At 40.8% G+C, this 27408-nt stretch overlaps 1 protein-coding gene and 1 non-coding gene across 13 annotated transcripts in view; one reads left to right on the top strand and one right to left on the bottom strand.

Moving 5' to 3' along the window:
- myom1b (myomesin 1b) overlaps positions 1–27408 on the top strand; it is a 34322-nt gene continuing 6914 nt past the window's right edge. For 2 of the 12 annotated variants that reach the window (XM_085418943.1, XM_085418946.1), the window contains exons 1-33: positions 1–149; positions 513–726; positions 2455–2589; positions 2708–2882; positions 5973–6130; positions 6269–6361; positions 7877–7965; positions 8208–8249; positions 9458–9472; positions 9995–10156; positions 10286–10447; positions 15037–15178; positions 15406–15605; positions 15813–15866; positions 16194–16318; positions 16443–16626; positions 16844–17018; positions 17096–17217; positions 20504–20974; positions 22068–22264; positions 22354–22480; positions 22999–23183; positions 23279–23393; positions 23474–23630; positions 23715–23821; positions 23920–23964; positions 24060–24196; positions 24286–24430; positions 25767–25826; positions 26100–26167; positions 26262–26375; positions 27136–27223; positions 27313–27351. In XM_085418943.1, coding sequence (XP_085275069.1) covers positions 575–726; positions 2455–2589; positions 2708–2882; positions 5973–6130; positions 6269–6361; positions 7877–7965; positions 8208–8249; positions 9458–9472; positions 9995–10156; positions 10286–10447; positions 15037–15178; positions 15406–15605; positions 15813–15866; positions 16194–16318; positions 16443–16626; positions 16844–17018; positions 17096–17217; positions 20504–20974; positions 22068–22264; positions 22354–22480; positions 22999–23183; positions 23279–23393; positions 23474–23630; positions 23715–23821; positions 23920–23964; positions 24060–24196; positions 24286–24430; positions 25767–25826; positions 26100–26167; positions 26262–26375; positions 27136–27223; positions 27313–27351 — 4240 coding nt within the window. In that variant the 5' untranslated portion in view covers positions 1–149; positions 513–574. Of the gene's footprint in view, positions 169–512; positions 727–783; positions 901–2454; positions 2590–2707; positions 2883–5972; positions 6131–6268; positions 6362–7876; positions 7966–8207; positions 8250–9457; positions 9473–9994; positions 10157–10285; positions 10448–15036; positions 15179–15405; positions 15606–15812; positions 15867–16193; positions 16319–16442; positions 16627–16843; positions 17019–17095; positions 17218–20503; positions 20975–22067; positions 22265–22353; positions 22481–22998; positions 23184–23278; positions 23394–23473; positions 23631–23714; positions 23822–23919; positions 23965–24059; positions 24197–24285; positions 24431–25766; positions 25827–26099; positions 26168–26261; positions 26376–26827; positions 26888–27135; positions 27224–27312; positions 27352–27408 lie in introns of those variants that run through there. The other 10 variants (XM_085418940.1, XM_085418944.1, XM_085418941.1 and 7 more) reach the window with 10 other exon arrangements.
- trnar-ccg (transfer RNA arginine (anticodon CCG)) lies at positions 1948–2020 on the bottom strand. Its single transcript has one exon. It is a non-coding gene; the product is annotated as a tRNA-Arg (tRNA).

Below are 27408 nucleotides of genomic sequence, written 5' to 3'. Positions count from 1 at the left end.
CTCTGACTAAGGCCAATATTATTTTTGTTGTGTAGACCGCAGCCGTGTGTGTGCCTACCTGCGGGTTTGCTTGGGATATCAAACTTAAGAGTGTGTGGAGTTGGACCATCTTTTCATTTAAAGCTTAGAATTGAGAGAGTTTGTCCAGAGTAAGTGACTACTTTGGGGGTAAGATGTGATATGCAAGGTTGTAGTTGTTGCATATGTCTGTGTAAGCATGCCGAGAAAGTGCCTGATTGCCTGAAACTGTATATCATGTCTTTGTAGCTGATGTTGCAGGTTTGATTTGAAAGGTTTTATGATGGTTCCCTTAAACTGTCTTTGTTGATCAAGAAACTATTTGTAGTTTTTGGCCATCATACCTTTAGTACACTTAGTACAGTCTAATTTTTTCCACTATGACAATTAGATTAACTATTTATGTTCAGCAAAAAGAGTCAAAAAGCTTGCTCTGAACCTACCCTGTATTGACAGTGAATCCACATGCTCTTGACCACTAACTAACCTGACAGACAAGCAGATAGACAGGAAGAAACTCGGAAACTCAGGGCTCGTGTGAGGAGTGGCCTGCAGCATGTCTGGATCTATACCGTTCTACCAGAAGCACCATCTCCACTATGACCGCGGCTACCGTAGCAAGGAGACTCAGTCTAAAGTGAGTCAGTACCAGGCCAGCAGCAGATACAGTGCTAGCGGCAGCGCCTCTGCCGCCACCAGGAGCAGGGGGTAAGGAGAAGGAAAGGGAGGTGGATCAACTTCATCAATCCTTTTTCTTTATGACAGGAAAGTCCTACTACCTCCCTAACACCTACCCCACCCCAGCTGATCAAGTTCACCTCCATCACCCTTGTGAGATCACCTCCCTGACACAACTCTGGGATCGTCTTTCCTTGACACCAAGTAACCATCTTACTCCCCCATGAGTTTTCTTTCACCTTGATCGCCCCTCAAACACACCTGAGGATTGAAAACAGCTTTGAGTCCTGCATGAAGCCCTGTGCATGTAGCCTGACAGATGTCCTTTGTGTTTTCATGCATGTTGACCAAGTCTTACCTTTAACACAGTAATGTGTCTAAAAGGGCTACAGGAATTTCTGTCACCTTTAGAGGAATGGCATTCGTTAGAAAGGATGCAACGTTATGTTATATTAGAGCTATATGCTATATAAATTGACTGAAATAGCATCTTGACCTGTGTATCATACTAGGATGAAAATAAGAAGAGATAGTTTATCAGTCTTGTTCGTTTGAAAACTCATCCACTGTGCCGTGAATCTTTTTAATTAGTGAGTGTGGGAAACTTGGCAGCTTCTCTTTATTTTTAAGAGGCATAAGGATAGCTGTTCATGAGCTGCTGATTTGTCATCAGTTCACATTTCCTGACATTTAAAGTTTGGAGTATATTGAGCTTTTCTATCCAGGGAATACCAAAGCTCCCATAGTGAGCCTATCTATTAGGGTATCTGGCAAATCCTTAAATACTCTGGCCTGGAGAGTGTGAACACATCAGAGGGCTTAGATTTTACTATCTCATCTTTCCCTTCAGGCAGCTCACCAGACCCCAGATCAGTGCTGAGGGGAGGCAGGGAGCATTGCTTTTATGGCAAAGATAGGATTGCATTTATGTGGTTATAGGAGTTTCTTGTAATATGGGATAATCTTCATATCACACCCTCGCAAATTCTATGAGATTTTCCAATTAAAATCTTGGAAATGGTCAGAGGTAAAGGGACACTGACTCAGATAGACATAGGAAAAATGAGGGCAGCTGTCCCACTTGCTATGCCATTCTGTGAATCCTCAAAAACTATTCAAAGCTATAGTGTTGACACTGGACAGATTTCCTTACCTACATCAGGATATTTCACCCTATGAGCCACAGTCATTTCCTGAAAGCAGTTTGTCAGTAATAAATGATTCTAGCATAAACATTACAGAACAAGATTACGACCCAGGTGGGACTTGAACCCACAATCCCCAGCTCCGGAGGCTGATGCCTTATCCATTAGGCCACTGGGCCACTGATTGATTGTAAGCTCTACGTAAACTAAAGATGGATTTCTCACTTTGCCCTAAATCTTTCTTAGAGAAACATGAAATGTAGTATGGAAGTCAGTAGGACAGCTGGGTTTCACATTTTGGTATGCACTGAGATACCATCATAGATGAAGGACACTCATCTGTTAATGACCGAATACTGGCTGCTTTTAGTGGTCGTTAGCGGTGTCAGTATTGTCTTTCACATCATATGGTTGTTATAGATGTTGAAAACTTAATAACTGAGGTGTGCAAAGCTGTAAAAAATAATTACAACTAAACCATCTCCACTACTTTCCAACTGAATTTTAATCCACATCTCATCCACCCCTGACCTTGGCTTTGTCCCCACATTTTTCTGTTGTTGGTTGCACTGTCTGGCTGTGTGCCAGGCTGATGGTACTCTGTATGTCTCAGACTTAACGTGTCTTCGCACTCTGGCCTGGAGGAGAGCAGACTAAGCCCCTCACCCAAGAGAGCCAAGCCAACTTACTTGGCTGTGGATAAAGACAACCAAATCATCGGCTATGTAGTGCCTATCTTCAGGGGCAGGTAATAACTATCCCTCTATGTAGAACTGGAAATCCAAGATTGCTTTTCAACAGCCTAAAGTTTTAACAACATGCCTTGCTTTCACGTCCATCCCTGGCTCTGCTTTGCTGCCTCCTAGTCAAGAGTTTGCTACAGGACTTTCAGATACAGAGGAAGCAAGAGTGAGAGACACTGCTGCATACATGGCCCGCAGGGATTTGTTCACCAGTGGCCTGGAGATGGAGAGGTCTGAGCTCATCTCCAGGAAGGAGACCATGCGCGAGTCGGCTGAGCGCATCACTCTGAATAAAAGGGTCAGTTCTCACTGTTTTGAGATCACACAAGGCAGCCGTGCTGTTCTTTAAAGTTTTAAAGCAAACATGGAGAACTGCTTAGAATTTTACATCACAGAAACGGGCCTTAGGTTTGGTCTGTTTGGTTGTTTGTATGCGCTTGCAAAAACCTGCATACTTGTTTTTTTTGTAAATCAGTCTTCTTCTTGACATTACAGACTCACTTCTCACATTTAAGGCACATATCATAGTCCATAACAGGGTCATAGAGTGTATCATGGGTCAAGGAAATGCCTGTGTGGCATTATAATGGCACATATCTTTTGCAAAAGCCCAGAAAAATGTTTCTTGAGCCTGGATTATACTTTCTGTTAGTCTGCTAGGGCCCACTCAGGTCCACTCTGGTCAGAGTGATGCAAATTTCATCGTCAAATGGTGAGTGCAAGGGTCTATGCGGACGTCTATATGCCTGCCCACTTTTTGTGACCACGTTGACATCTTTGAAGAATTTACATTAGAATGCACCAGGAAGCTGTCCAAGTATAAGCTAGGCTTTAGCTTTGATATCACAAATAAGCATTATGTATTTGTGATGTTACAGTAAACTTTAGGACATGCCAAATTTGCTTTTGTACTTTTGTAATCACAGTACAGCCATCTCAGTCGCTGGGGAGTATATTAGTGAATAATTCTGTAATTCTGCTTAGATAATTATAAGCTAATATTACTTACTATCAGGTTTCACTTTACTTAAGAGAACACAAAAATGGTAGTTAATGGTTAAATAGTGGTTAAGTAATGAGTAACTACTGAATAACTGTTAATTCTTCTTCTCTTCGCATTGCTTGGCATAACAGAGGAAACATGGGGTAGTGGTAGAGCTGGGCGATATGAGATTTTTTCATATCACGATATGTTTTTTTCATTTCAGGCGATAACGATATCTATCACGATATAAGCCAAATAACTATATTTGTAAGATTTAAATGTGCCGTTGCTCACAAGTAAAATGTGAAATAATCAGCAGCTTGTTTTTAAATATTTATTTCCCATAATAAGTTCAACAGGGTAGATGTACTTAAGATGTACATGAGACTTTTTCAGATAAATAAAGGCAAATATTGCAAACTACACAAAAGGCAGCCGCTAAAGCGTTTAAGTTTCAAAATAGAACAAACGAAACAGACTAAATTGTCAATTCCACTTAGAAATAAAGTATTAATTCTAAAAATAAATCTTAGTTTGTTTTACAGAAGAACAGACAAAACTGACTAACTTTTGTCAATATCAAGTAAACTGAGAACTAAAAGGAAATTCTCAATCTCTCCTTGTTGTATAGCTGAGCTTTTCAAACAGTTGTAACAGTTACTTTAGTCTGACAAAAGCCGAATGATGAATTAGCGCTTCCAGTCAGAGACTGAGGCTACGTCCACACGTACACGGGTATTTTTGAAAACTGAGATTTTCCGTTTTCGTTTTAAAAAATAATCCCGTCCACACATAAAGGCAGAAATGAAGGAAAACGCTGCTATGAACATGCCAAAGCAGCAGGTGGCGCTAGATTCCTAACCGTGCAGAAATGTTGGCCAATCAGAAGTCTAGAAGCCTCGGTGGGAAAAAGTAAACAAAGCTGGGGCATAGAAGCAGAACCGAGTCGTATGTGTAGACGGACAGTAACTGTGTGTATATGTAAGCATTTAAACACTGCAGAGAGTAGAATTAACAGTAACAGTATTGTAGAAATTCATTTCACCGAAACAATAACGTGGCGCACAGTGTGACGCATGCACCAATTTATTGTATTTCCAGACTTGCTTTCGGCACAATTTACAGTGCACGCTACTCTGTTTTTTGTCAGACTTGAAATAGCCGAAATACCTTCACACTACGGAACTTCTATGGCTCTTCCGTTCGACAATCTCTCTGGCATTGGAACCATCATCTGTTTTCTCTTCGGTCACGCTCGGTTGATTTTTCTAGTCGGCACACTCATTTCCTCCATTATGCGCTGGCTCCATTACCCGCTGGCTGCTTCCCAAACAAACACACGTGCGGCTTGGCACTTGTGCTGTACGTAACAAGTCACGCGACGTGACGCTGCGGCTGTGATTGGTTCGGCTCTGCGCTACTGAATTTGGATCGGCTGACCTTTTTTTTTTTTTTTTTTTTTTAAGAGGACAAGAGCGGCGAGGTCTATCGCGATAGCGTAATTTCTCTATCGAGTAACAGTTATATCGCGATACATATCGTTATCGTTCTATCGCCCAGCTCTAGGTAGTGGTGAAGTAGTCCTTAAACTACTGAGTAACAATTAAGTATAACATTTCCATTGTGTTGAGTTATATTTTACTGACATAATGTGATTAAAAAAAGAAAAAAAGATTTTGGCTGTTAGTTAAAAGGTTTTCCAAAGAAACTCAAGATAGGTGAAGTATGCTTAATCCAAATGAATCATCTGCACCATTCATCTGTGCTTATATATTGTGCTTTTATTGCTCATTACTTGTGGGATCATAGTAGATCATCCTCTATTATAATATCACAATAAATCCATATTCTAATGCCAATATCAGGCCACAAAGCACAACAATATTTATTTATTGTAGCAAAACTGACCATGGTTGATTGCATCAGTGCTTGGGAATGTAAAGTGTCTGTGGCTAAGTGGTTGTTATTACTACCCCTTACACAAGAAAGTTATTTATGTGCCTGGATGATTATGTGAATTGGTACCCAGCCATTCAATGAGCATCATGAAAAACCACACTTACCCCCTCACTGCATTTATATGCCTCCCCTGCCGCACAGCCTTACTACTGGGTGACAAATTCTTCAGGAGATCACGTTTCTTTGGACAGAGGGAAGCAGTGTCTCATTGGTGGTATTATGTGTTGAGATACTGGATAGTGAACAAACAGACAAGACCTCAACACCTCATCTTTTCACAGGACTAAGGAAGAACACATCCTTACAGTTGTAATGTGTGAAGATAATATCTAAAGTAGATGTGTTGGTTTTATTTAAATGTATCTACAAGAAAATGGTAATTGTGGAGCACGTTGTGGTTGGTAGAAGGTAAAAACTGTCCTGAGTGATTTGCTCTATCTTTAGATCCATGAACACGAGGAACACTTCAAGCGTATGAACGAAGACAGCCTGATGCACGCCCCAGAGTTTGTGATTAAACCTCGCTCCCACACTGTGTGGGAGAAACAGTGTGTGCGGCTGCACTGCACTGTCAGTGGGTGGCCCGACCCACGGGTCGTCTGGTAGGTCACCAACTACACGATCTTATGTCTTTCCTCTCAAAAAATGATCTTTATCCATTCCATCTAGATCCATCTAGTTTTTAATGTTTCCTCGCTTGATTTTGTTTTATTCTTTTCAAACTTTTTTTGTCTTTCAAGGTACAAAAACAATGTGGCGCTTGATCCGCTTGCCAACCCTGGCAAGTACAAAATTGAGAGCAGATACAGCGTGCACTCACTGGAGATTAACAAGTAGGTCGTTTCTCCCATCCACAGTACTTAAAGTAGATGTCCACATACATTTTATGCCATAAATTAATGTCAATACACATCATCACCTTGAAGATTTTCCAGTGAGCCCTTTGAAAGAAGGTAGGGTATTTTCATGCAACTTGTGAATCCCAAATAGTGCTATACTACAGCTCTGTATATTAAGTTTAACTTAAAAACGTAACCAGAACATCATGGAAGTTAAGATGTTAGACATTAAGATAAAATATATTAGTCAAAGAACTTGTTATGATTACATACTGAAAATAAAGTTTATTTAATATCTTCATTGTTTTCCAGTGACTGACACAAAATTGGGTTGAAATAAAGAAGTTTGTTGGGGGCAAAATATGATAGGCTGACACTGATGTTCCTTGGGCCTCGGTTTGTAGTATATGTATTAAAAATACTTTGTTAAAATTAAAATATTTACTTTGAAATTTAGGATTCTTTAAACTGAGTGTTATTTTTTAAAGTAGGCATCTTGCCCTGGATTCAGCATTCAGCCATATATGGACTTATGTGTAAATGACTTAATCTACAGGCCCAGGGTCTTGATAACAAAGAGGTGGTCTAAGGATAGCTAGTCTAAGATAGTAGATGTAGCCGTATTATGTAGAAGTTAGTCTACATCAGATGCACCCCATCTCTGAGTTGAGCTTCATGTTTGATCACTTGTAGCACAACAATTCACTAGCATTAAGATTACATGCAGCTTTAAATATAAATTCAACCACTACTACAAGCTGTTATTCAGTTTAACGGATATCTGTTACATTCAGTGGACAATGTTAAAATGTTTATCTAATAACATGGCCTGTTTAATAATGCATCATTCAAGCTAAAAATGCTGCTAATGCTAGCAGGTTCAGTGAGCAAGCTGTACTCTTAAACGTTATGAGCATAGAAGACATACACAAATACTTTCTAGTGCAGGCTAATTAAATAGTATAAACTTGACTCACCAAATCACCAAAACTGGAGGACTTTTAGGACAGCCTATATCTGTGTGTTTTCTGTAATTTTATACATTTATCTCTTACAGTTTAATCCCAAAGCAGCATTTCTTTATCACATAGAAAACCTATGATGTGCTGTTGAAATTGCATTTTCTTAAATTAAAACATCTAGGGGGAAAAAGTGTCATAAAATTGCTTTACTTTATTTATTCTTTTTTAAACTACTGCTTATCCATCAAATTAGTTAACCTTTCTTGCTAGTCTGTCGGCACGTCACACATCGGATCACTTCATGTACAGAAAGCCACAACACCTAATGCGTGTGACATCACCAGCATGTCTATTTTTTGCCAGAGTATTTCTGGCCAGGAGTGATGGAACGTTTTACAGTTGGGCTCACATAGTTGGTATTATTTACATGGCTGAAAGGAATTAGGTTGAGCTGGGGGGAGGGGCACCGTACACATGAATCCTTAACACAGTACACCGAACATGTGCATATCATGGACATTGATCAGCTGATGCTCTCCTCTTTCAGATGTGATTTTGATGATACAGCTCAGTATCGTGTCTCTGCCATGAACTCCCAGGGAGAGCTGTCTGCATTTGCCTCCGTTGTTGTCAAGAGTAGGTTTCACCCAATTCCACAGCTAATGCCAATATGCTCATGATCATCAAAAACATATATAAAAAAAAAAACTCAAGAGTAATTATATTTTCCTAATTAACTGTTTAAAATTAGTGTGTGACAACTTAAATTTGCATGTGTGTGAAATGAAAACAAAAATTCTCTCCATCAGTGTGATAAAGTCATACAACAATCTGTAAACGTGAAATGTATTAAAAGTGCCTCCTGCTGTTCTTCATAGGGTTCAAAGGTGAAATGGATGAGTTCCTGCCAGCACCCAGGCGTAAGTTGGAATTTACTGCCAGTTTTAATTCATGAATGAACTTTTTTCAGGCCACTGGAAAGTAAAATATGTCAATAAAGGCTCTAAACAGCAAATTGCTATACTAGCAAATAAGCGGATTCTGAACAACATTTATCTTCTTTTATAAAGTCCTTTCATTGGAGCTGTGTTTTGGTCTCCTCCAGTCTTTGGAAAAAAATGATGCAACAGTTACGCTACAGAAAACAGTGGGTGGAGATCTTGGCACGGCCAAAATGACTGGGATCATGTGCAATGAACTTGTGATCTTGCTGCTTTTAAAATGGTGGTTATGAACATGACGATTAAGGCCTGTTAAAACACTCATGGTCAGTTGTATTTAAAGCAAGGTTGGTGCATCCAAACAGCAATAAGATAAAATCAGTCTGCTATTAGTCTGCAGTCAAGTATCAAGCTGGTATTTGAATGCAATCTGCTTTTGATAACACAGCAATTAACTGATACATCAGCGAAAGTCACAAATTATTTTTCATTTTTCAAATGAGTGTAATTCAGTTTTATTTATATAGTGCCAAATCACAACAGCAGTCGATTCAGTGCTCTTTATATTGCAAGGTAAAGGCCCTACAATAATGAAGAGAAAATCCCAACCACCAGAAAACACTACTCTATAAGCAAGCATTTGGCGAGAGTGAGAAGGAAAAACTCCCTTTCAACAGGAAGAAACCTCCAGCAAACCGAGGCTCAGGGAGCCATCTGCCTCAACCAGTTAGGGCTGAGGGGGAAGAGACAGGACAAAAAACACAGTGTGGAAGCAAAGTTCTTTGAAATTTGTATATCTATTGCCTTCTACTTACACAAAAATTCACATCAGCTAATTACAATCAGAGTCCAGTTGGCCATTACAACTACTTGCAATCAGTTTTTGACATTAAATGAAAAGCAAAGCAATCACTGGGAAAACGCAGATTTTTTCCTTCTGATTGCCATTTTTTTCCATGGTGTGTAACTGGGCATGTACCATACAGTTTTTTATTAATGAAACAGATGCCTGCAACATGATTGATGATCGTCCAGTGAGTCCAAATGGATTTAAAAGCACAGCATAGTAAACAGCTGTGTTATAAATCTAACTAACCCCAGTGGGGAGCAGGGTGGTGGGATGTTTGGAGAAGAACAATGGGCGCTATTGCATTAACATTTTTGTTGTTGCTTTTTTGACAATGCAGGGGCCATTACTGAAGGTAACAGGGTGTCGGGAGTGTGGTCTGAAATCGATTTTCTCCAAGCATGGCCGTTTTTGTCTGAATAGAAAAATCCACAGTAACATTCATAATAGTCTAATTAAACTGCAGATAGTAAGTGTGCAAAAATGTACTAATTTTTTAATGCATGAAAACATGAATTATTTCAGCAGTTGTTTTTGTGAGAGCTGCAGTGAAGTTTTAGAGTCCCCCTTTTGGTCTGTATTTGTGTTTTTGCCCTTTATCCTTTTACATCTTATACACGCTCACTTTTCCACCGTTTTCCATCTGGGTGCAAAACTTTGATAGTTGATGTGTGCAACACCTGTAGTTCCACTTAATTCAATCTCAGTAGTCTGAATTTGCGAGATTCTTTATATATATTTGTGTGTGTGTGTGTGTGTGTGTGTGTGTGTGTGTGTGTGTGTGTGTGTGTGTGTGTGTGTGTGTGTGTGTGTGTGTGTGTAAACTGTTTAATAATGATACCAGCCAGTGACTTTGTTGTCACATCCTTTTGTATAGTTGGCCCAGTTTCCGAGTACGGCATCACCTTCCAGACTCACATTGTTGATAAATTCGGTGTATCGTTTGGAAGGGAGGGTGAGACCATGAGTCTGGGGTGTACAGTCATCATCTACCCTGCCCTGCATCGCTACCAGCCAGAGGTGGAGTGGTATAGAGATGGTAGGAAGACTTACTGTGATACTGAACAATGCCCGTAATGTACAGTTCTTGTAGATTTAAATCAGTTGTTCTCTGTACTGTAATATGTTTACTTCTCACCTTGCTAATACTTAATGACCTGCACTCCAGATGTTCTGCTGTCTCCCTCCAAATGGACTCACATGCACTGGAGCGGAGATCGAGCCACCCTGACACTCACGCACCTGAACAAAGAAGACGAGGGCCTCTACACCCTGCGCGTCACCACCAAGTCTGGATATGAGACCTACTCAGCCTACGTCTTTGTCAGAGGTAGGTACATCCTCGCTGAACGGTTTCTTGTCATTAAGTCATAATTATTCTATTCAGATTATCTTTTGACTGATTTAGAAATTAGGCTTTATCTTCATCTGTAAACATGCCATTTGTTTGGTCCTATGCTGCCAGCTGAATCTGGCACACATGCACAGATTCACAGAGCATGCACAAAAATATCCTCCAGCTTTAATCTCAGCTGTTTTGTCCAAATAATCTTAATAATTCAGATCCAGGTTTGAGTTTTGAGTCTAAACTAGCTAAGCTCTGAAGGTTGGTCCTGCTGACCAACCTTCATACATCACACAAGATTTAGTATATTAGTAAAATTATAAAAACTAATGTTATATATCTAAGATGTGTTCACATAGATATTTCTACTGTAGTTCTTTTACATTAGTCAAGTGGACTTCCTTAAAAAATGTTTTTAAAGCCTATCAGATCTAGATCAAAGTCACAACAGATTAAACCCTGGCACCCGATGATGCAATGGCATCTAAAAGTCAAAGTGTTTGGATGTTAGTGATGGTTTTAAATAGGATATCTCTAATAGATACACCACTGAGTGGCAACTCTCTGGCATCTGTTTAAATAGCATGGAAAAATAGGTCACCACAGCTTATCTTTGCTGCCTTCAGAGACAATCTGACCTTTGAAGCTTCAGCTTCTACACAGGAACCATGCTAAGTATGAGGAGGCTGAAAAATATCCTGCTCATTCTTCTGTTATAGTTCAGGGTCATTTGGTAAAGAAGAATCCAGGTACAGTCTCCACAACAAAACACTAGACGATCATGGCTGCAGCCATGCTATTCTTAGAGAGCCGGTGCTTAAAGAATGGAGAACACAAAATTGGTCCAAAAACCTCTCATGTTCAGCTGTTTTTTGTAAAAATATAACAATGTTAGCCTTTTCTGCAGCTATGGGGCATATATGGTATCACTCTTGGCTGGAAGCAGTGCTTAACCCTCCTGCCATCCTTTAAAAAACTCACACCCATCACCCTAGGGACCATTCTCAGCCACGCCATAAAAAGACCATATATCCATATTTTATTCCACTTTAAATTAGCCAACCTTGTAAAACTACTTCTCCCTGAAATATTCATGTAAAGTTTTAATTATATTTTCGTTGTTTTAACCCTTCAAATCCCAGTGTTATTACATGAGCGCCCTGTGTTATAAGCCCCAAAAACCAAAAAACGAAACTAAATATTTCCACAAAAAACCAGTTGAAGTAATATGTGATTGTCATTATAAGTAGGCCTTTAGATGGACCAAAGATTGGCACCAACATACATTTTGACCTGCCATTATTTTTTTTGCATTTTTTTTGCAATTTAAAAATTAAAACTTCAAGGCCCTGAGTCTTCATTGACATCCAAGAAAAGAAGAAAAAATAAAATCATATGATGATAATTTGGGGTTGAAAAATAGCGTTTATAATGGAAGTCAATGGGCAGAAAATGGTCCCCAGGGTGATGGGTGTGGGGATTTCTGCTGCTCAGCCATTTTAGGCTGATTTAAGGAATTCACACTGGAATATTAACATTGACAGGTAAAAACTATCCTGTGGCAAGTTTGGTTATATTCCACTGAACACAGTGGAAATGGCAGCCATTTAACACATAGCAGTGGCACAAAAAGGTCCCAAGAAGGCAGGAAGGTTAAACAATGGAAAAAACACAAACTTTGTCCTAAACCTCTCATGTTTAACTGTTTTCCACTTTTTCTTTGGTCATTTTAGCCTTTTTGGCCAGGGTGAAGGGAGTATCTGCCATCAAACAAGAGGACAGCCGCATGTAGCTATGATGATGTTTGCTAGTTCACCTTACCTGCATTAATGTAATAACGTGGTTAGCCTACTCAACGTAAATTAGCTACTCACGCAGAGAAGAACTGCTGCTGCTGCCACCATCATCCGTCATCATTTCTGCTACACTGGCAGGGCTAGGGGCGAGGACTCTCCTCTTCGTGTTTTTGGGGGATGTTGCATAACAGGCAACCCACCCGCAGTAGATGTGCTCGGTGTGAGGTCTCGCAGCAAGCTATCAAATACGGCGCATTTCTGGGCTTTTAAAAAAAACGCTATGCGTCGCCAGGTGTTTCATCGGATTTGAGGTGTTACCTCCTTTGACAGTATCACAGTATCAGCTTAAAGCACTTGTTGCAGGCTGCTGAGTTTGCATATTTTGCTATGAAGTACAGCCAGACTTTTGACCGCTTCGCCTTGGACATTTTTAATCTGTAGCTCTGCTCTAACAGAACGTACGTGGCCCCGCCTACTATCCTCGGAAACGTAAAATGATTGGCTAGAATCAGCTCAGGAAAAAAAAGCACCGAAATAAAGCACCGAAATGTGCGCTGCTTTTCGGTCTGGTTACTACCGTTTATGTCAGAACTGGTGCCATCATGGCACCGGACACCGGTACCCATCCCTAATGACAAGTGAAATCTCCTGCAGCAAGCTTAAACATGTGAGAGGTTGATCGCGCAGAGAATCGCTGACCGTTATGTGTGTGTGCGTGTAAAAGCAGCAGGATATATATTTTAGTTCTGCTGAGCCAAATAAGACAGGTCAGGGTGAAGAAGTAACAGCCAAAGAAAAGCTTACCACAAAACGGAAAAGTTATGACAAATCAGACTATAAGGCAAAACGAAAGTGCAGCTTTATGGTTTCATGGACAAAAGAATTTCTGTGGCTGCAATATGACGAGCTATATAACCGGGGCTGCACATAAGTGGTCCGCAGGTGAACATAAGTGGTCCGCAGGTGCGCATTCGCTGTCAAAATTAAAAAAAAAACGCGCACAAGATATGAAGTTGCAACGCGTGTTTGCATACATAAGATTTTCTGGAGGAGGACAGACATTTGTTTAGAACTCTTAAAGATGTCGAAGAAGCTCCTTTAAGCAATTACTTTGGTGTTCCTCTACCTCCAAAGAAATGTCAGAAGGAGTCCGAACCACAAAAGAAGCACGTATTCTCGGAAAAGTGGTTGCAGGAGGTGAGCTGGCTTCAAACAAATGATGAACGCACAGAGATGTGGTGCGGAATGTGCCGTGAAAATCCCACTCTAGCGGACAAAAACAGTGCTTTTTATATGGACGCAAACGCGCGTTGCAACTTCTTATCTGGTGCGCGTCTTTTATTTTGACAGCGAATGCGCACATGCGGACCACTTATGTGCACCCGTGTAAATAACATAATGTTCTACCGGGTGTGTTGTTGGTTTTCTCTCGATTTCTGAGTCGACAAGCGCCTTTGTTACTGGGACCAGTCATTTTAAGAAAGGCCCCATTAGAACCCATGAGAAATGCAAGAAATGCATTATTGCTCAGTCTGCAATATCTTTCCCAGAACAAACACCAATTGCAAATAACATACTAAAAATAAACCTGAAAAATCTGTTTAGAACAGCGTACTATGTTGCAAAGAGTGAACTACCACTGGCAAAATTTAGCAGTCTTTGCAAACTTCAGAAAGCAAATGGCCTAGATCTTGGTTCCACTTGTCTCTTACCCGTGACTTCAGTGGAAATTTCAAATTCAGGATCTGACACAGACTGATTCATGTCCTACACAGTTCTTACAAGTTCATAGAAATTTCTGTTCAATTAGAACCAAGTATTTGAGTTGATGATTGTAATTTTTATACAATGTTGTAATTTGTTTTTCAACAATTTTTTGATTAATGTTTTGTTTCCTTTACAATATTATACTTTAATGTATAATATTGTAAAGGAAACAAAACATCAATCACAAAATTGCTCTCTTTTTTATTCGGGCTACTTACATTTATTTTGGGCTACCAAAAACTGAAGAGTCCCTGCCCGAAGGGCTACCAGGGATTTTGAAATTTTGAGAGCCCTGAGATATATTTATTTTTTTAATTACTTTTGTTTCAGCAACATTAAATTTAAAAACTGTACTTTTGAGTTAAAATATATATTTATAATTTTAATAAATGACAAATTAAAAAGGCATGAACATTTTTTTTGTATCGAAAAAATATCGAACCGTGACAACAAAGTATCGAACCGAACCGTGAATTTTGTGTATCGTTGCACCCCTAGTAAATATCTGCTTTAAGGAGGAACAACAGATTCATTTCAGTGCTCTCTGGATAGCTGTGTGAGCCAATGAACAACCAAAATAAAAAACAAACACAAAGTGAATATTTAATTTTACAATATACAAGGATGTAAATTCCAGACGTTATTCCCCCACATATCCAGTTTAAAATAAATCTGTCTCTCTATTCTAAAACCTTTGTCTCTTTCCTTAGTGTCCTGACTTTACCTACAGATGACAGGCATGTTTGCTTTATTTAAAAGTCACCTCTTTTATCCCTTTTCCCTTCAGCGCAGGCTTGTGCTAATTCTGTCCTCCTGCTTGACCTGAAATATTCCTGGCATTGAACCCTGCAGCTGCAAAGTTCACCCACATGGTCCACTCGCTATAAATCAAACATCCTGTCAATTTATTGCAAAAATAAAGCTGAGCTAAAGCTGAATAAAACAATAGAACGTGCACGTTCAGAGAGCGCGCTCATACTGTCCTGATGATATTCTTCTTGTATCTGTTAGATGCTGATGCTGAGGTCGAAGGAGCTCCTGCAGCCCCTCTGGATGTGCGCTGTTTGGATGCCAACAAGGATTATATCATTGTTGCATGGAAGCAGCCAGCTGTTGATGGTGGCAACTCCATCCTGGGCTACTTTGTGGACAGGTTGGTCAATGCGTCGCTTCCTGCTACTCTAACCTCCAAAGCTAAACTGGATAGACACCACAGAATGAGCTATCAATGCAAAACATAAAAGTCTTTCTCAAGTGAATGTCAGAGGAATAAGGCAACACAATGTTGGTGATAACATGACTAACAAGTAGTCTTTAGGTGTTTGAAATAAAATCAAAAGTCTGAATGTGACATACTAATATTTTAATGTTTACGCACAGGTGTGAGGTCGGAACCACTCACTGGATTCAGTGCAATGACACCCCGGTGAAGTTTGCCCGATTCCCCGTCACTGGTTTGGTGGAGGGGCGCTCTTATATCTTCCGTGTGCGCGCTGTAAACAAAAGTGGCATAAGCCGCCCATCCAGAGTCTCGGAGCCAGTGGCTGCAATGGACCCAGCTGACCGCGCCCGCATGAGAGGTAGTTGACACAGAGAGGAATTTGACTGTATCGTGAATCAAAGCATCCGATGCACAAACACTCTTAAACATATTTAGGGATTTTGAAGAATAAAAGATGTAGTTTGGGCATTAGTTTTGGCACTGGAGCAAAATATAGAAAACATTTAGCTCACAGAAAATCGCAGGACTGACAATGTGTCTGTACTGATCTACTACATGTTTGCAGGTACTTCTGCTCCCTGGACTGGCCAAATCATTGTCACGGAGGAGGAGCCTGCAGGTAGGAGGTCAAATGCTTTTGCATGATGATTTATATCAGAGAGTGACTCAAGTAGAAGGGGATTATAAAATTCTCCAACTCTGAGTCCACCTGATTCAGGCTTATTAACCACATTCAGGGAAGAAGAAGCACCTGTGCTTTTTCATTTATGCTCTATTTATTATCAATGTAATTATTAAAAAATAATAAAGAAGAAAGGAATGATAACATTTCTTGAATAGATGCATTTTCCAATAAGTGGTGGATGTGATCTTAATACATCCATCTGGTGTTGAAGGGTCAATCTTTCTTTTTTGGAGACTTGACTCTTTCCCTTTTGACCATCAGAGGGCATTGTTCCCAGCAAACCCTGTGATCTGCAGGTGACAGAGGCAACCAAAAACTATGTGGTGCTGAGCTGGAAGCCACCCGGAGAGAAAGGGCTTGAGGGTGTCATGTACTATGTGGAAAAGGTAAATTATTCCTCCACTTTTCCTCAGATGCACTTTAACTAAACGTTTCTGTTTTCCTGCATATGAGATTGTTACATTGCCTGAGTTTCAGTGACAGTGTGACGTTTTCCTCTTTGCCCATCAGTGTGTTTCCGGTACAGACAGCTGGCAGAGGGTGAACACGGAGATCCCAGTAAAGTCTCCTCGCTTTGCGCTGTTTGATCTCGCAGAGGGAAAAGCCTACCGCTTCCGTGTCCGCTGCTGCAATTCTGCCGGTGTTGGCGAGCCATCTGACCCGACTGAGGCCACCACAGTTGGAGACAAGCTTGGTCAGAAGAGAGATAAACATAAACATAGAGAAGATTAGCTCTTTTAGATATTAAGAATCTTATTTGTCACACAATGCTATCAGGCAAACTGGTCCCAGACCTGTTTTGCAGTCATGACTCCTGCGTCACAGATCTGATGAAACTGAACATTTGCACGGTACAAATATATTATGTTAGCACTGACTCAGCCCCAAAATGTAACTATTCTTGTGTGCAGATATCCCATCTGCCCCAGGAAAGGTTATTCCCACCAGAAACACGGACACATCAGTTGTTGTGTCCTGGGAAGCGTCTTGCAATGCCAAAGAGTTAGTGGGATACTACATCGAGGGCAGCATTGTGGGGAGCAACGTGTGGGAGCCCTGCAACAACAAGCCCGTGAATGTCACCAGGTAAAAATGACCCCTCTTGTTTTCTTTCAGCAATTTCTGATACAAATTCATGGCTGCTGCACTTTCTGCATTTACAGGTTCATCTGCCACGGTCTGATCACAGGAGAGAAGTACGTGTTCAGGGTGAGGGCGGTGAACGCTGCAGGGATCAGCCAGTTCTCCCAGGAGTCAGAGGCTGTGGAGGTGAAGGCTGCTATTGGTGAGTACAGTGGATCCATCACATCTAAATACAACAAAGTAATGTAGTAATCAGAGGACGTTAATAATTCCAGTTTACTGCTATTTAGATTAAGATTTGTTTAGAGATGTTAAAAAAACTAAACTGTTGGTGTTATATTGTGCATTTCTGAGCCAGTTGTGCTGGAAATTTCAACAAGGCACACCTCTTGGACGCACTGAACACCACAGACTGATCACTGCTATCATTAGCAGACTCTCTATGTGGAAGAAATAATGCAACAAGCTGATTTTTCTTGATATTTTACCACGAATTGTGTTGTAGGCTACGGTTCTCTTGAAACATGTCTTCAGCTCCCACACTTTCTCCACCATTGTTCCACTCTGTCACCCTGTCACATTATTCTGCACTGTCGTATGCTCTACCTACCTCCTACCCTGTCTGGCCACATCTCCTCTAGCGCCTCCTCCTCCCTGCACAGCCTGAGGCGGGGCTGGGGGTCAGGACTTGTAGACTTCCTCTAATTTGGGTCAGTGCGATCCAATTCAGCGGTCGTTACAAAGTAGCTCAGTGTCACACATCACCACTATCACCACCACCTCCCCGCATCTCCCCTATCCTATCTCGGGCACAGGATGTGTCGGCAACCCCACATTAGAGCTAAAGGTACCACCATTCGAACCCCCCCTGTTATCAGCTAGCAATGTTATTGTTCCGTTGATCTGATTCTTTATAACTCAATATTTTTACATTATTTCATTCAACTCAAAGTCAATAAACTGCACCCTAACACGTACTTTGCATGCCAGCAACAGAAACAGTGTTACTGTTTTAATAATGATGCTGTTACTAAATTCCTGCACGTGTTCCCTAACAGTAACATCTCTCTGCATTAATACTAACACAACTTTCAGCCTTTGGATGTCACTCATTCACTGGCTGGCTTTGCGCTGAGCAGCATGCTTTGTTATCCCTTGTGAAACACTCTTAGCAAGAATGCCAGTGCACATATATTTTAAGAAGAAAGATGTGTTGTTGATGACACATCCTTTTCTGCTGGAATAATGTGTTACTTCAACACAGTCTTCAAGGCTGATTCATCATTAGAAAAACGAGTTGTGATGCTCATATGTGCAAGGAGACAGTTACTTCAGGGTCCTTAGGGACTAGTAAAGCGCTATATAAATACAGGCCATTTACCATTTAGTTTAACAAATAGATGCCTTACTGTGCCTGAGACTTTGCTGCTTAACTAAATTGTGCCCATAAGAGGAGGATTATGCTGGTTTTTGAAGGAAACCATGAACTTTTGCACACAAACGTCAGATTTGGGCATTTTCACAATCAGAATAGTTTTACTTTCTTAGAACAGAAAAACTAAGATGAGATTCCAAAGGAAATTCTTTTTGGGGGGTATTTTACAACTGTTACTGAAACCACACAGACCGATGCAGCAAATGCAAATAGATTGTTTCAGCACAACAATCAGCAGTTTTTTATATGACAAACCTATAAATTTATACAGCCCGAGTTCCCAAAAAGCTGGAATGCTGTGTAAAACCTCCATTAAAAACAGGATGCAATGATTTTAAAATCTGATAAAACCATATTTTATTCACAATAGAACATAAAAAAATGAGTGTTTAATGTGAGACATTTAATTTCATGAAAAATATTAGTTCATTTTGAGTTTGATGGTAACAGGTAAGTAGTATGACTGTATAAAAAGATCATCTTAAAGAGTTAGAGGTTCTCAAAAATAGAGATGGGTCAGTCAGTCAGATCTGTAAGATAAATCGGTGTACAACTTGAAGTCAAAAGATTCAGAGAGTGTGGAGAAATCTGGATGTGTGCGAGCTTCAGGCCCTCAAGTGGCACTGCATTAAAAACAGACATAATTCTGTCGCGGGTTGGCCTCACTGAAATCACTGTCTGTTATACAGGTCACTAAGCAGAGCGAGCTTGTTATCAGTGCTCAGTTCAAAAGCCTGCATCTGTGAAGGTATGGAGGTCCATTAGTGCCTATGGAATTGGCGTCTTGCCCATCTGGGAAGACACTATAGATGCTGAAAGGTATATACAGGTTGTAGAGCAACAAATATTCCCATCCAGATTCTTTTTCAGGGAAGCCCTCGTGTATTTCAGCAAGACAATGCTAAACCCCACACTGCATCTACTGAACAACAGCATGGCTTCATAGGAGAAGGGTCGAGGTGCTGCCTTTCACCAAGTCAAAACATATTCAACACATCATGAAATGAAAAATACAGCAAAGAAGCCCCAGGACTGTTGATCAGCTAGTGTTCTTTATCAGACAAGAATGGGACAGCATGGCCCTGTTCCAATTTTTTGAGATGTGTTGCAACAATCAAATTCAAATTGACCTTATTTCTTCTTAAAAAGGCACTTTTTCTCAGTTTAAACACTTGACATTCAGTTCAGTTCAATTCAATTAAGTTTTATTTTTATAGCGCCAAATCACAACAACAGTCGCCTCAAGGCGGTAGACCCTGCAATAATGCATACAGAGAAAAACCCAGCAATCATATGATCCCCTATGAGCAAGTACTTTGGGACAGTGGGAAGGAAAAACTCCCTTTTAACAGGAAGAAACCTCCGGCAGAACCAGGTTCAGGGAGGGGCATCTGCTACGACCAGTTGGGGTGAGAGAAGGAAGACTATGATCTACTGTGTATAAAATACAAATTTATGGGATTTGTAAATCAATGCATTCTGCTTTTAATTTACATTTTTTGGTACTGGAATTTTACAATGTGCCACCAAAACACTGAAATAACCTTTGAGTTCACTTGCAACTGAAGGAAAACTCAGAGTAATTAAAACACAGCACTACCACCCGTGAATTAGATCATGGTGTGCTGTTACATTTGGTCTCGATATACAACTTACATCACTTTTGGAGCTGTAATCTAAGAGATGATGGAATCTGTTGGCATTGTTTCTAAAGTCATGAGTTTTTTCATTAAGGGCCAGAGCAAAGCCGCGCACCCACATTATTGGCCGGCTGTTCTGTGTTACGTGCCTGCGTGCTCTCATAATCCCAATTGAAGCCTGCTAACATGGATGTCACCTGCTGGTCATCTTGTCTTCATTTCCACTCCCAGTCAGATGAAGACATTGTTCTGTATTTGACTGCCAGTTCAGCAAATATTGCTTTTTAATGTTTTTGTGCTTGTTTCTTCTTATTCTGTTCTCTTAATGTGGTGCGATTGAGAAATGAGCTGTGGATGGATTTGTGCCTGTTTTTAAAAAAGCTTCTTCTGCTTTTCTCTGCTAACACCCGTAGGGGGCGGCATCCTACACGGTGTGTTGCCGAAGATGGGGCCGGGGGGTAACGTGGGACAACTAACTGAGCACAGGCCACGCTGGACGGGAACGCATGACACTGTCCAGTTCCCTCCCAACACTATGCAAAAGCGCAATAAAGCTCAAGCTGACAGTGAATCCAGGGAAGGGGCCAGGGCTGCTAGCTCAGACCTCACAGACCCTGACCCCAGGGAGACTAAAAACAAGTGGGGCAAGAGAGGTGATGGGTCCCGGGCCCCTGAGCTGGCAAAAGACATGCACTCAGAGCCTGTGTCAGGCCCAATTCCTGAATCACATACTGACACAATCACAGCTGCACACTGTGACCCAGTAACTGCTGAGGCTCAGGATCAGGCTGTGGAGACAGCTGATGAGCCTGACGCCTCGCAGGCACGTAAGTTCTCAGTAGATGGTAATCGGGAGAAAGCGAAGCCCCAGAGAGAGTCAGCAGGTGAGCACCGAGGAAAACCTTTTGTCAAATCCAAATAAAACCACAAAGAAAAGTACAGTTTTTACCCACTTAAGAGCCATAAAAATATATTCTGCCCTGACTTCACATCAGTTTTGTAGGTACAAATAGTAACTTGGCTCTTTTTGAAGGTAAGTCAATCCAATTCACCGCCAAACCTGGGTTTAACTCATGCTTTCTGGCCGCCACCAAAACCCTAACTTATATGTGTAGTGTCAATCACCTCAGGACCTGCCACTCCTCTGATTACCCAGAGCACTTTAACACACAAAGACACCAAAGCAATTCATGGCAGGAGCCCCTTAATCACACCCTGTACTCGAAAAGTGGGTCATCCAACCAAGAGAACACTTGTGACCTGAGACCTTTTTGGGAGTGCACTCTGGACTTAATCAGACACCCACCTCCCAGACGCTTTGACCACATTCTCACTCCTAATCAGGAGAGGGTATAAAGTTCATGTGACTATTTGTACTCGACAGGCTGCTTTATTATCACAGTGTTACTTGATCCTGCTTTTGTGGAGACCTTTGGCTCCCAGTCATTCCTTTAACCTGGTCTCTGAAATCGCTGTGCCCTTTGTTACCAGGAATACAGTGTAACAAGCAACATGTAACTGCACACTTTCTGACTCAGTGTATAAAACAGTGGTTTCTAAATTAGATTAATCTGTATTTATCTTTTGAATCTGGAACTAGAGAAAAATAATTTAATAATCTTACGGCTGCTGACTTCATAGTTAGAGTGCAGACATAACAATTAACTCCCAAAATCTCAATGTCACTGAGCATTAAGGTTACAAATGTGTTGGGTTGGACGAGATGTTGTTACAGCAGGTATTAACCTACAACTGTCTCTGAACCCACTATCCAGTAATCTTTAACATTGTAAGGAGAGTAACTGCTGGTGAGTTCCTGCTGTAAACTGTTTCCAATAATGGGACACTGAAGCTCTTCACAGGGAAAAAAGAGGTGTGGGAATTAAAAGTATCAAATCTTTTGTGGCGCTTCAGTTTCCCATTACGTCAGTTTTCACGCCGAGGTTTTGCCGTATTAATTTGCGATTTGCGTCTCAGCCTCTCCCGCTCCACCCTATGGCATCACCATCCTGGAGTGCGTGCGCGACTCCATGGTGCTGGCCTGGAAACAGCCAACTTTCATCGGAGGCGCTGACATCACCGGTTACTTTGTGGATTACCGTGAGGTCATCGATGGCGTGCCGGGAAAGTGGCACGAGGCCAACATTAAGGCTGTCAGCGAGAGGGCCTACAGGGTGGGTTGATATGAAAAAACACCATCCGAGCCTGAAGTTATATGTGCTGAATGTGCAAGGGGCGAGTGTCTTTGTGTCTTTGTTTCCAGGTGTCCGATCTGAAGGAGAATAAGAAGTACCAGTTTCAGGTGCGAGCAGCCAACATGGCTGGTGTCGGCATCCCGTCGCTGCCCAGTAATACCTTCCTGTGTGAAGAATGGACCATTGCTGTCCCAGGTTGGTTGGGCCACATGTTTCACCAACTGAGAGAATATTTTAATGAACCATTTGATGAACAAAAACAAACAAAAAAAAAACCTCCCAATGCACACTGCTTTATTTTTCTGTCACCGATGTTGCACATAAATACAACTATATCAGAGAAATATGGTAAATGATACAAAAAAAATGAATTATTAGATAATTTGGTAACTTTTAATGTTGAAGAAAGTCACTTTATGTTATAAATATAAGAAAAAATACCAAAACAAATGTTCATCATCCATGAAAATGTCTTAATTGTACATATTTCTCCTGTTTGCCATTTATTCCTGCTGTACCCACAATTTTGTTGTACATGTATAATTACGATAAAGTTCTATTCTATTCTATTCTATTGGAATTGTGAACTGAATATTTACATGTTATAGACACGGTTTCTGACAACACTATCACTTTAGGGATTTACAGAACCTTGAAAGTGACTGAGTAAACAGGATTTGTTATTTAGCCTCAGTCATCTTTCTGGGCTGCAGGACCTCCACATGATCTGCAGATTAGAGAGGCGCGGAACGACTCTCTGGTATTGCTATGGAAACCACCTGTGTACCAGGGCCGCGATCCTGTCAACGGGTTCTATGTTGACATCAAGGAAGCAGATGCACCAGAGGAGGCGTGGAGAGGAGTCAACACCAAAGCCTTAGAAAAGACATATACAAAGGTGCTAATCAGGAGTGCATTTATCTGAGAGATTCCCAAGTTTTAGCAGGATATCACAAATATATTTCAACATTTCTTTCTTTCTTTTTTTTGCAGATTAAGGATCTTAAGGAGGGAGAGAAGTATGTGTTCCGTGTGCGTGCTCAGAATAAAGCTGGAGTAGGAAAAGTCTCAGACGTGACAGAGCCGGTTCCCGCTCTGACCAAACCAGGTGGGATGAAATGATGGAACAAGTGAAGGTGACACTACAAAATTTGAGCAGATGAGATTTTTACCTTCTTGTTTTTTTAGGCACGAAAGAGATAGTCGTAGATGTCGACGACGACGGTGTCATCTCCCTGAACTTTGAATGTGGCAACATGACCCCCGACTCCAAGTTTGTGTGGTCCAAAAACTACGAGGACATCACAGACACCTCCCGCCTGACCACAGAGACCAAGGGAACCAAGTGAGATGGCAACATTTTTAACATTAAGACTATTTGAGCATCCCTCTCACCTCTCATGTCACGAATGCTGTGTTTCCTCTGCAGGTCTAAAGTTGTTTTCAATCATCCCGGGGAGGAGGACATTGGAGTTTACTCATGTCTTGTCACTCACACTGACGGTGCTTCATCCAGCTACACTCTCTCTGAGGAAGGTGGGTTTGAAAATTGAGAGAAAAGAAGATTTTTCATATTACATGATGTGTTGCTTTTCTCATCTTGAATCCTGAATCTCTTCTTGTTTTCTTTTCAGAGTTAAAGAGGCTGCTGGAGATCAGTCATGACCACAAATTCCCCAGTGAGTGCTTCACATGGTATTTCTGCTTTATTTAGTGGTTTGTCATGAACTGGACGGACTTTCTAACTATTTCTTCATCACTTTCTTTACACCAGTTATTCCTCTGAAGTCAGATCTAGCTGTGGAGCTGCTGGAAAAGGGCCGCGTTCGCTTTTGGCTGCAGGCGGAGAAGATGTCCAATAACGGCAAAGTCGATTATGTTTTCAATGATAATGTTGTCTCTCAGGGGGAGGTCAGTGAGAATCTGCGTTCAGATATTTTACTTGTGTGCTCTACCTGTGTTTTAAAGTAAAAAATTTGCTGCTTTATTTGGGGTGGTAGAAATATAAGATGAACTTTGACAAGAACACCGGTGTGATTGAGATGACCATGGAGTCTCTGACCCCGGCGGATGAGGGCACGTACACCTTCCAGCTGCAGGATGGAAAAGCTACCAACCAGTCCAGCTTGGTACTGATAGGGGATGGTATGTTTATTTAAAAAAAAAAAAGAAAAAAGAAAACGTGACTTTTAATTGTGAATGAATGTGTACAGTCAAGGATAAAAAGCTCAGAACGTTATCCATATAAAATAATTTAACACTCTGCCACGCTGGGTATATTTTGATTAGGTTTGATAGAAAGTGGCAACCCTACAAATTAAATTAAATAATATCTCTCATGTGAAACAACCAAAACGATTTTACTTTCAGCAGTAAAGCAGACTGTACCAGAGGCCATTATGGCTCAGGTGGTGGATGGTTTGATACCTGCTCCTTCCAGTCTGTCTGCAAGCATTATTAAATAAGTGTCCTAAGGCCAGATATTGAATCCCAATTAGTCCTCTTCATGTTTCTCATTGGCATGATCACTTAAATATGGTTAAAGTGGCTTTTAGTAGGAAGCACAAAACCAAATTCTGACCCTACCATCAGAATGTTGCACCAGAAATTGATACATAACAAACCAACAGTGTTTTTCCAATCTTCTGTTGTCCAGATTTGGTGAGGCCGTGCAAACTGTAGCCTTAGTTTCTTGTTCTTAGCAGAGAGGAGTGGCACATCTTCTACTGTAGCCCATCTGCTTCAAGACTGGACGCGTTGTGTGTTCTGAGATGCTCTTTTGCGTACCTTGGTCATAACAAATAGTTATTGGTAAAAGGACTTATATAGTGCTTTTCTATTATAGTTGAGGATTAAAAGTGCTATATAAAAACATTTATATAACATACTTATTCGTCCATTGAGGCAAGCACTTTTTTCTAGTGTTTTCTAATTAACATTCACACTCCAATAAATGCATCGGAGAGCAACTCAAGGTTCAGAAGATGAGCCAGGGATCAAACACACAATCTTCTGATTAGCAGATGACCTGCTCTACTTCCTGAGCTGCAGGGTGGCTTTTCTCTTCCGACCTCTAAGATCAAAGTGGCATTATCTCACATCCTAGAGATGGTTGTTTGGGTAAAATCCCACCAGTTTCTGAAAATACTGAGCCACACATTCAAAGTCACTTAAATCATTCTTTTCCATTCTGATGCTTGATTTGAACAAGAGTTTTTCTTAACCATGTCTGCATGCCTAAATGCATTGAGTTGCTGCAATTATTTGATATTTTGATAGAGCAGTTTAACAGGTTTAGCTCATAAAGTGTCTGGTGAGAACTCAACATCTGCAACATATGAACACTAGAGGGCACTGAAACATTTTAGAAATCATGTTGTAATAGCTCCAGCTAAATTCTAATTTCATTTAATTGCACTTAATGGTATCTGTGTTGTTTTAAACCACAATTTATGAAAACTGTCATTTGTGTATTTTTCAGTGTTCAAGCAGCTGCAGAAGGAATCAGAGTTCCAGAGAAAGGAGTATTTCCGAAAACAAGGTAAGCGCCTGAGCACAAGAGTATTTTAATGACTGATGGATCTGTGTTATTCTCAGAGGCTTAATCTTTTTCTTCAACATTTAAAACAGAACAAAAAATATAAAAGCTGACAGTAACTCACACAGAAGATGCTGAAACCAGCAAATTTGGAATTTTTGCTTAAAAGTGATGAAGATTCATTAATCAGATTAACAGCTCTATGAAAATTTTCACAGAATTGAGTTTTCATTATTTGCCCGATTGTCATCATTTTACCTGCGACGTTTGTTCCAGGCCCTCACTTTATCGAGTACTTGAGTTGGGAAGTGACACCAGAATGCTGCGTTGTACTCAAATGCAAGGTGAGCCTGTGTTTTAGAGATTTTACTTGTACATTTTTTTCTTTTTTAATGTAACTGAGCTCTGAAAACATCATCCTGCTGTGCTGGAATTCAGGTGGGCAACATGAAGAAGGAGACCTCTGCACTGTGGCACAAAGACAGACACCAGATCAAAGTGGACGAGCACCTCGGCTTTGCAGAGGGAGTGCTGAAACTGGAAATTGCTCAGGTGAGAGTGTGAGAAAGTGAAGTGTGAATATCCGTATATATGTGTGTATATTTCTGTACTGTATAACCACCTTTGAATTCATTTGCATATATGGCTGTAAATGTGCTGCTCTGTTTCCCTCTGTGTGGATCTTTCTGTCCTTACCTTCCAACAGAGACAGGAATATGTACTATATACATGGAGGGCTGACTGGGCACAGGTGAAAAAAAGTCAAGAGAAAATAAATATTTTCAAAATAAAACAGGAAACAAGCCAGACATTTGAACTGCTCTGTCACAATCTCTGTCTTCTCTTTTCATCTAACCCATCTCTGTCCCTTATCTACTGTATAACTCACGAACCCCTCACATCCCATCGTGTCGTATTGTCTGTAAACGTCTGTCCAATTATGACATGCTTTCCTCACAGGTAATTCAGCATATAAACATGATGTCACATGTGTCCCATTGCAGCGCGACCTCCCCGCAGACACAGCAGACATTGTCGACAGCCCGATCTGGAGAAGACTTAAAGTTGGGATCAGTTATCTGTTGTGACCATGGGCCAACGGCCACCTCTGGTTTTCCCGTTTTTGCCTGAGAATGCTTTTCTTTTTTTTTCGTAGCTGTTGTTCGCCTCTTATTTTTGCTTTTGTGTCATATACGTGTGCACTGCAGCGCCCCTAGCTGAAGAGAAGCGCTTGCCTTTTTCAGACGAATACGCTTAATTTCCTTTTGCAAAACCTTCCTGAGCTAATTTGCTGTTGCATTTTTGCTGTCAGATTTCCAAGAAGGATGCTGGTGTGTATGAGGTGATTCTGAAGGATGACAGAGGACAGGACACCTCCACCCTGAATCTGACAGACCAAGGTAACTTTGTATGGCAATACAACAATGAAATCAGAAACAAATGCAGCAAATGAACCACTTAGGGTGATAAAATGTGTCTTTTTTTTAAGGTTTCAAAGACTTGATGAATGAAGTTTTCAGTGTTATCGGTAAGAAGAAATATTTAGTCCGCAGATGATGTACATATTTAACCCAACACACATTAA

The sequence above is a fragment of the Rhamphochromis longiceps genome, linkage group LG9 (genome assembly GCF_057381845.1).
Source record: "Rhamphochromis longiceps isolate RC_006_pf linkage group LG9, R_longiceps_female_GT1.1, whole genome shotgun sequence".
Classification (NCBI taxonomy): Eukaryota; Metazoa; Chordata; class Actinopteri; order Cichliformes; family Cichlidae; genus Rhamphochromis; species Rhamphochromis longiceps.
Note: the sequence above shows the minus strand (reverse complement) of the source record. Positions and strands in the feature narration are given on the sequence as shown.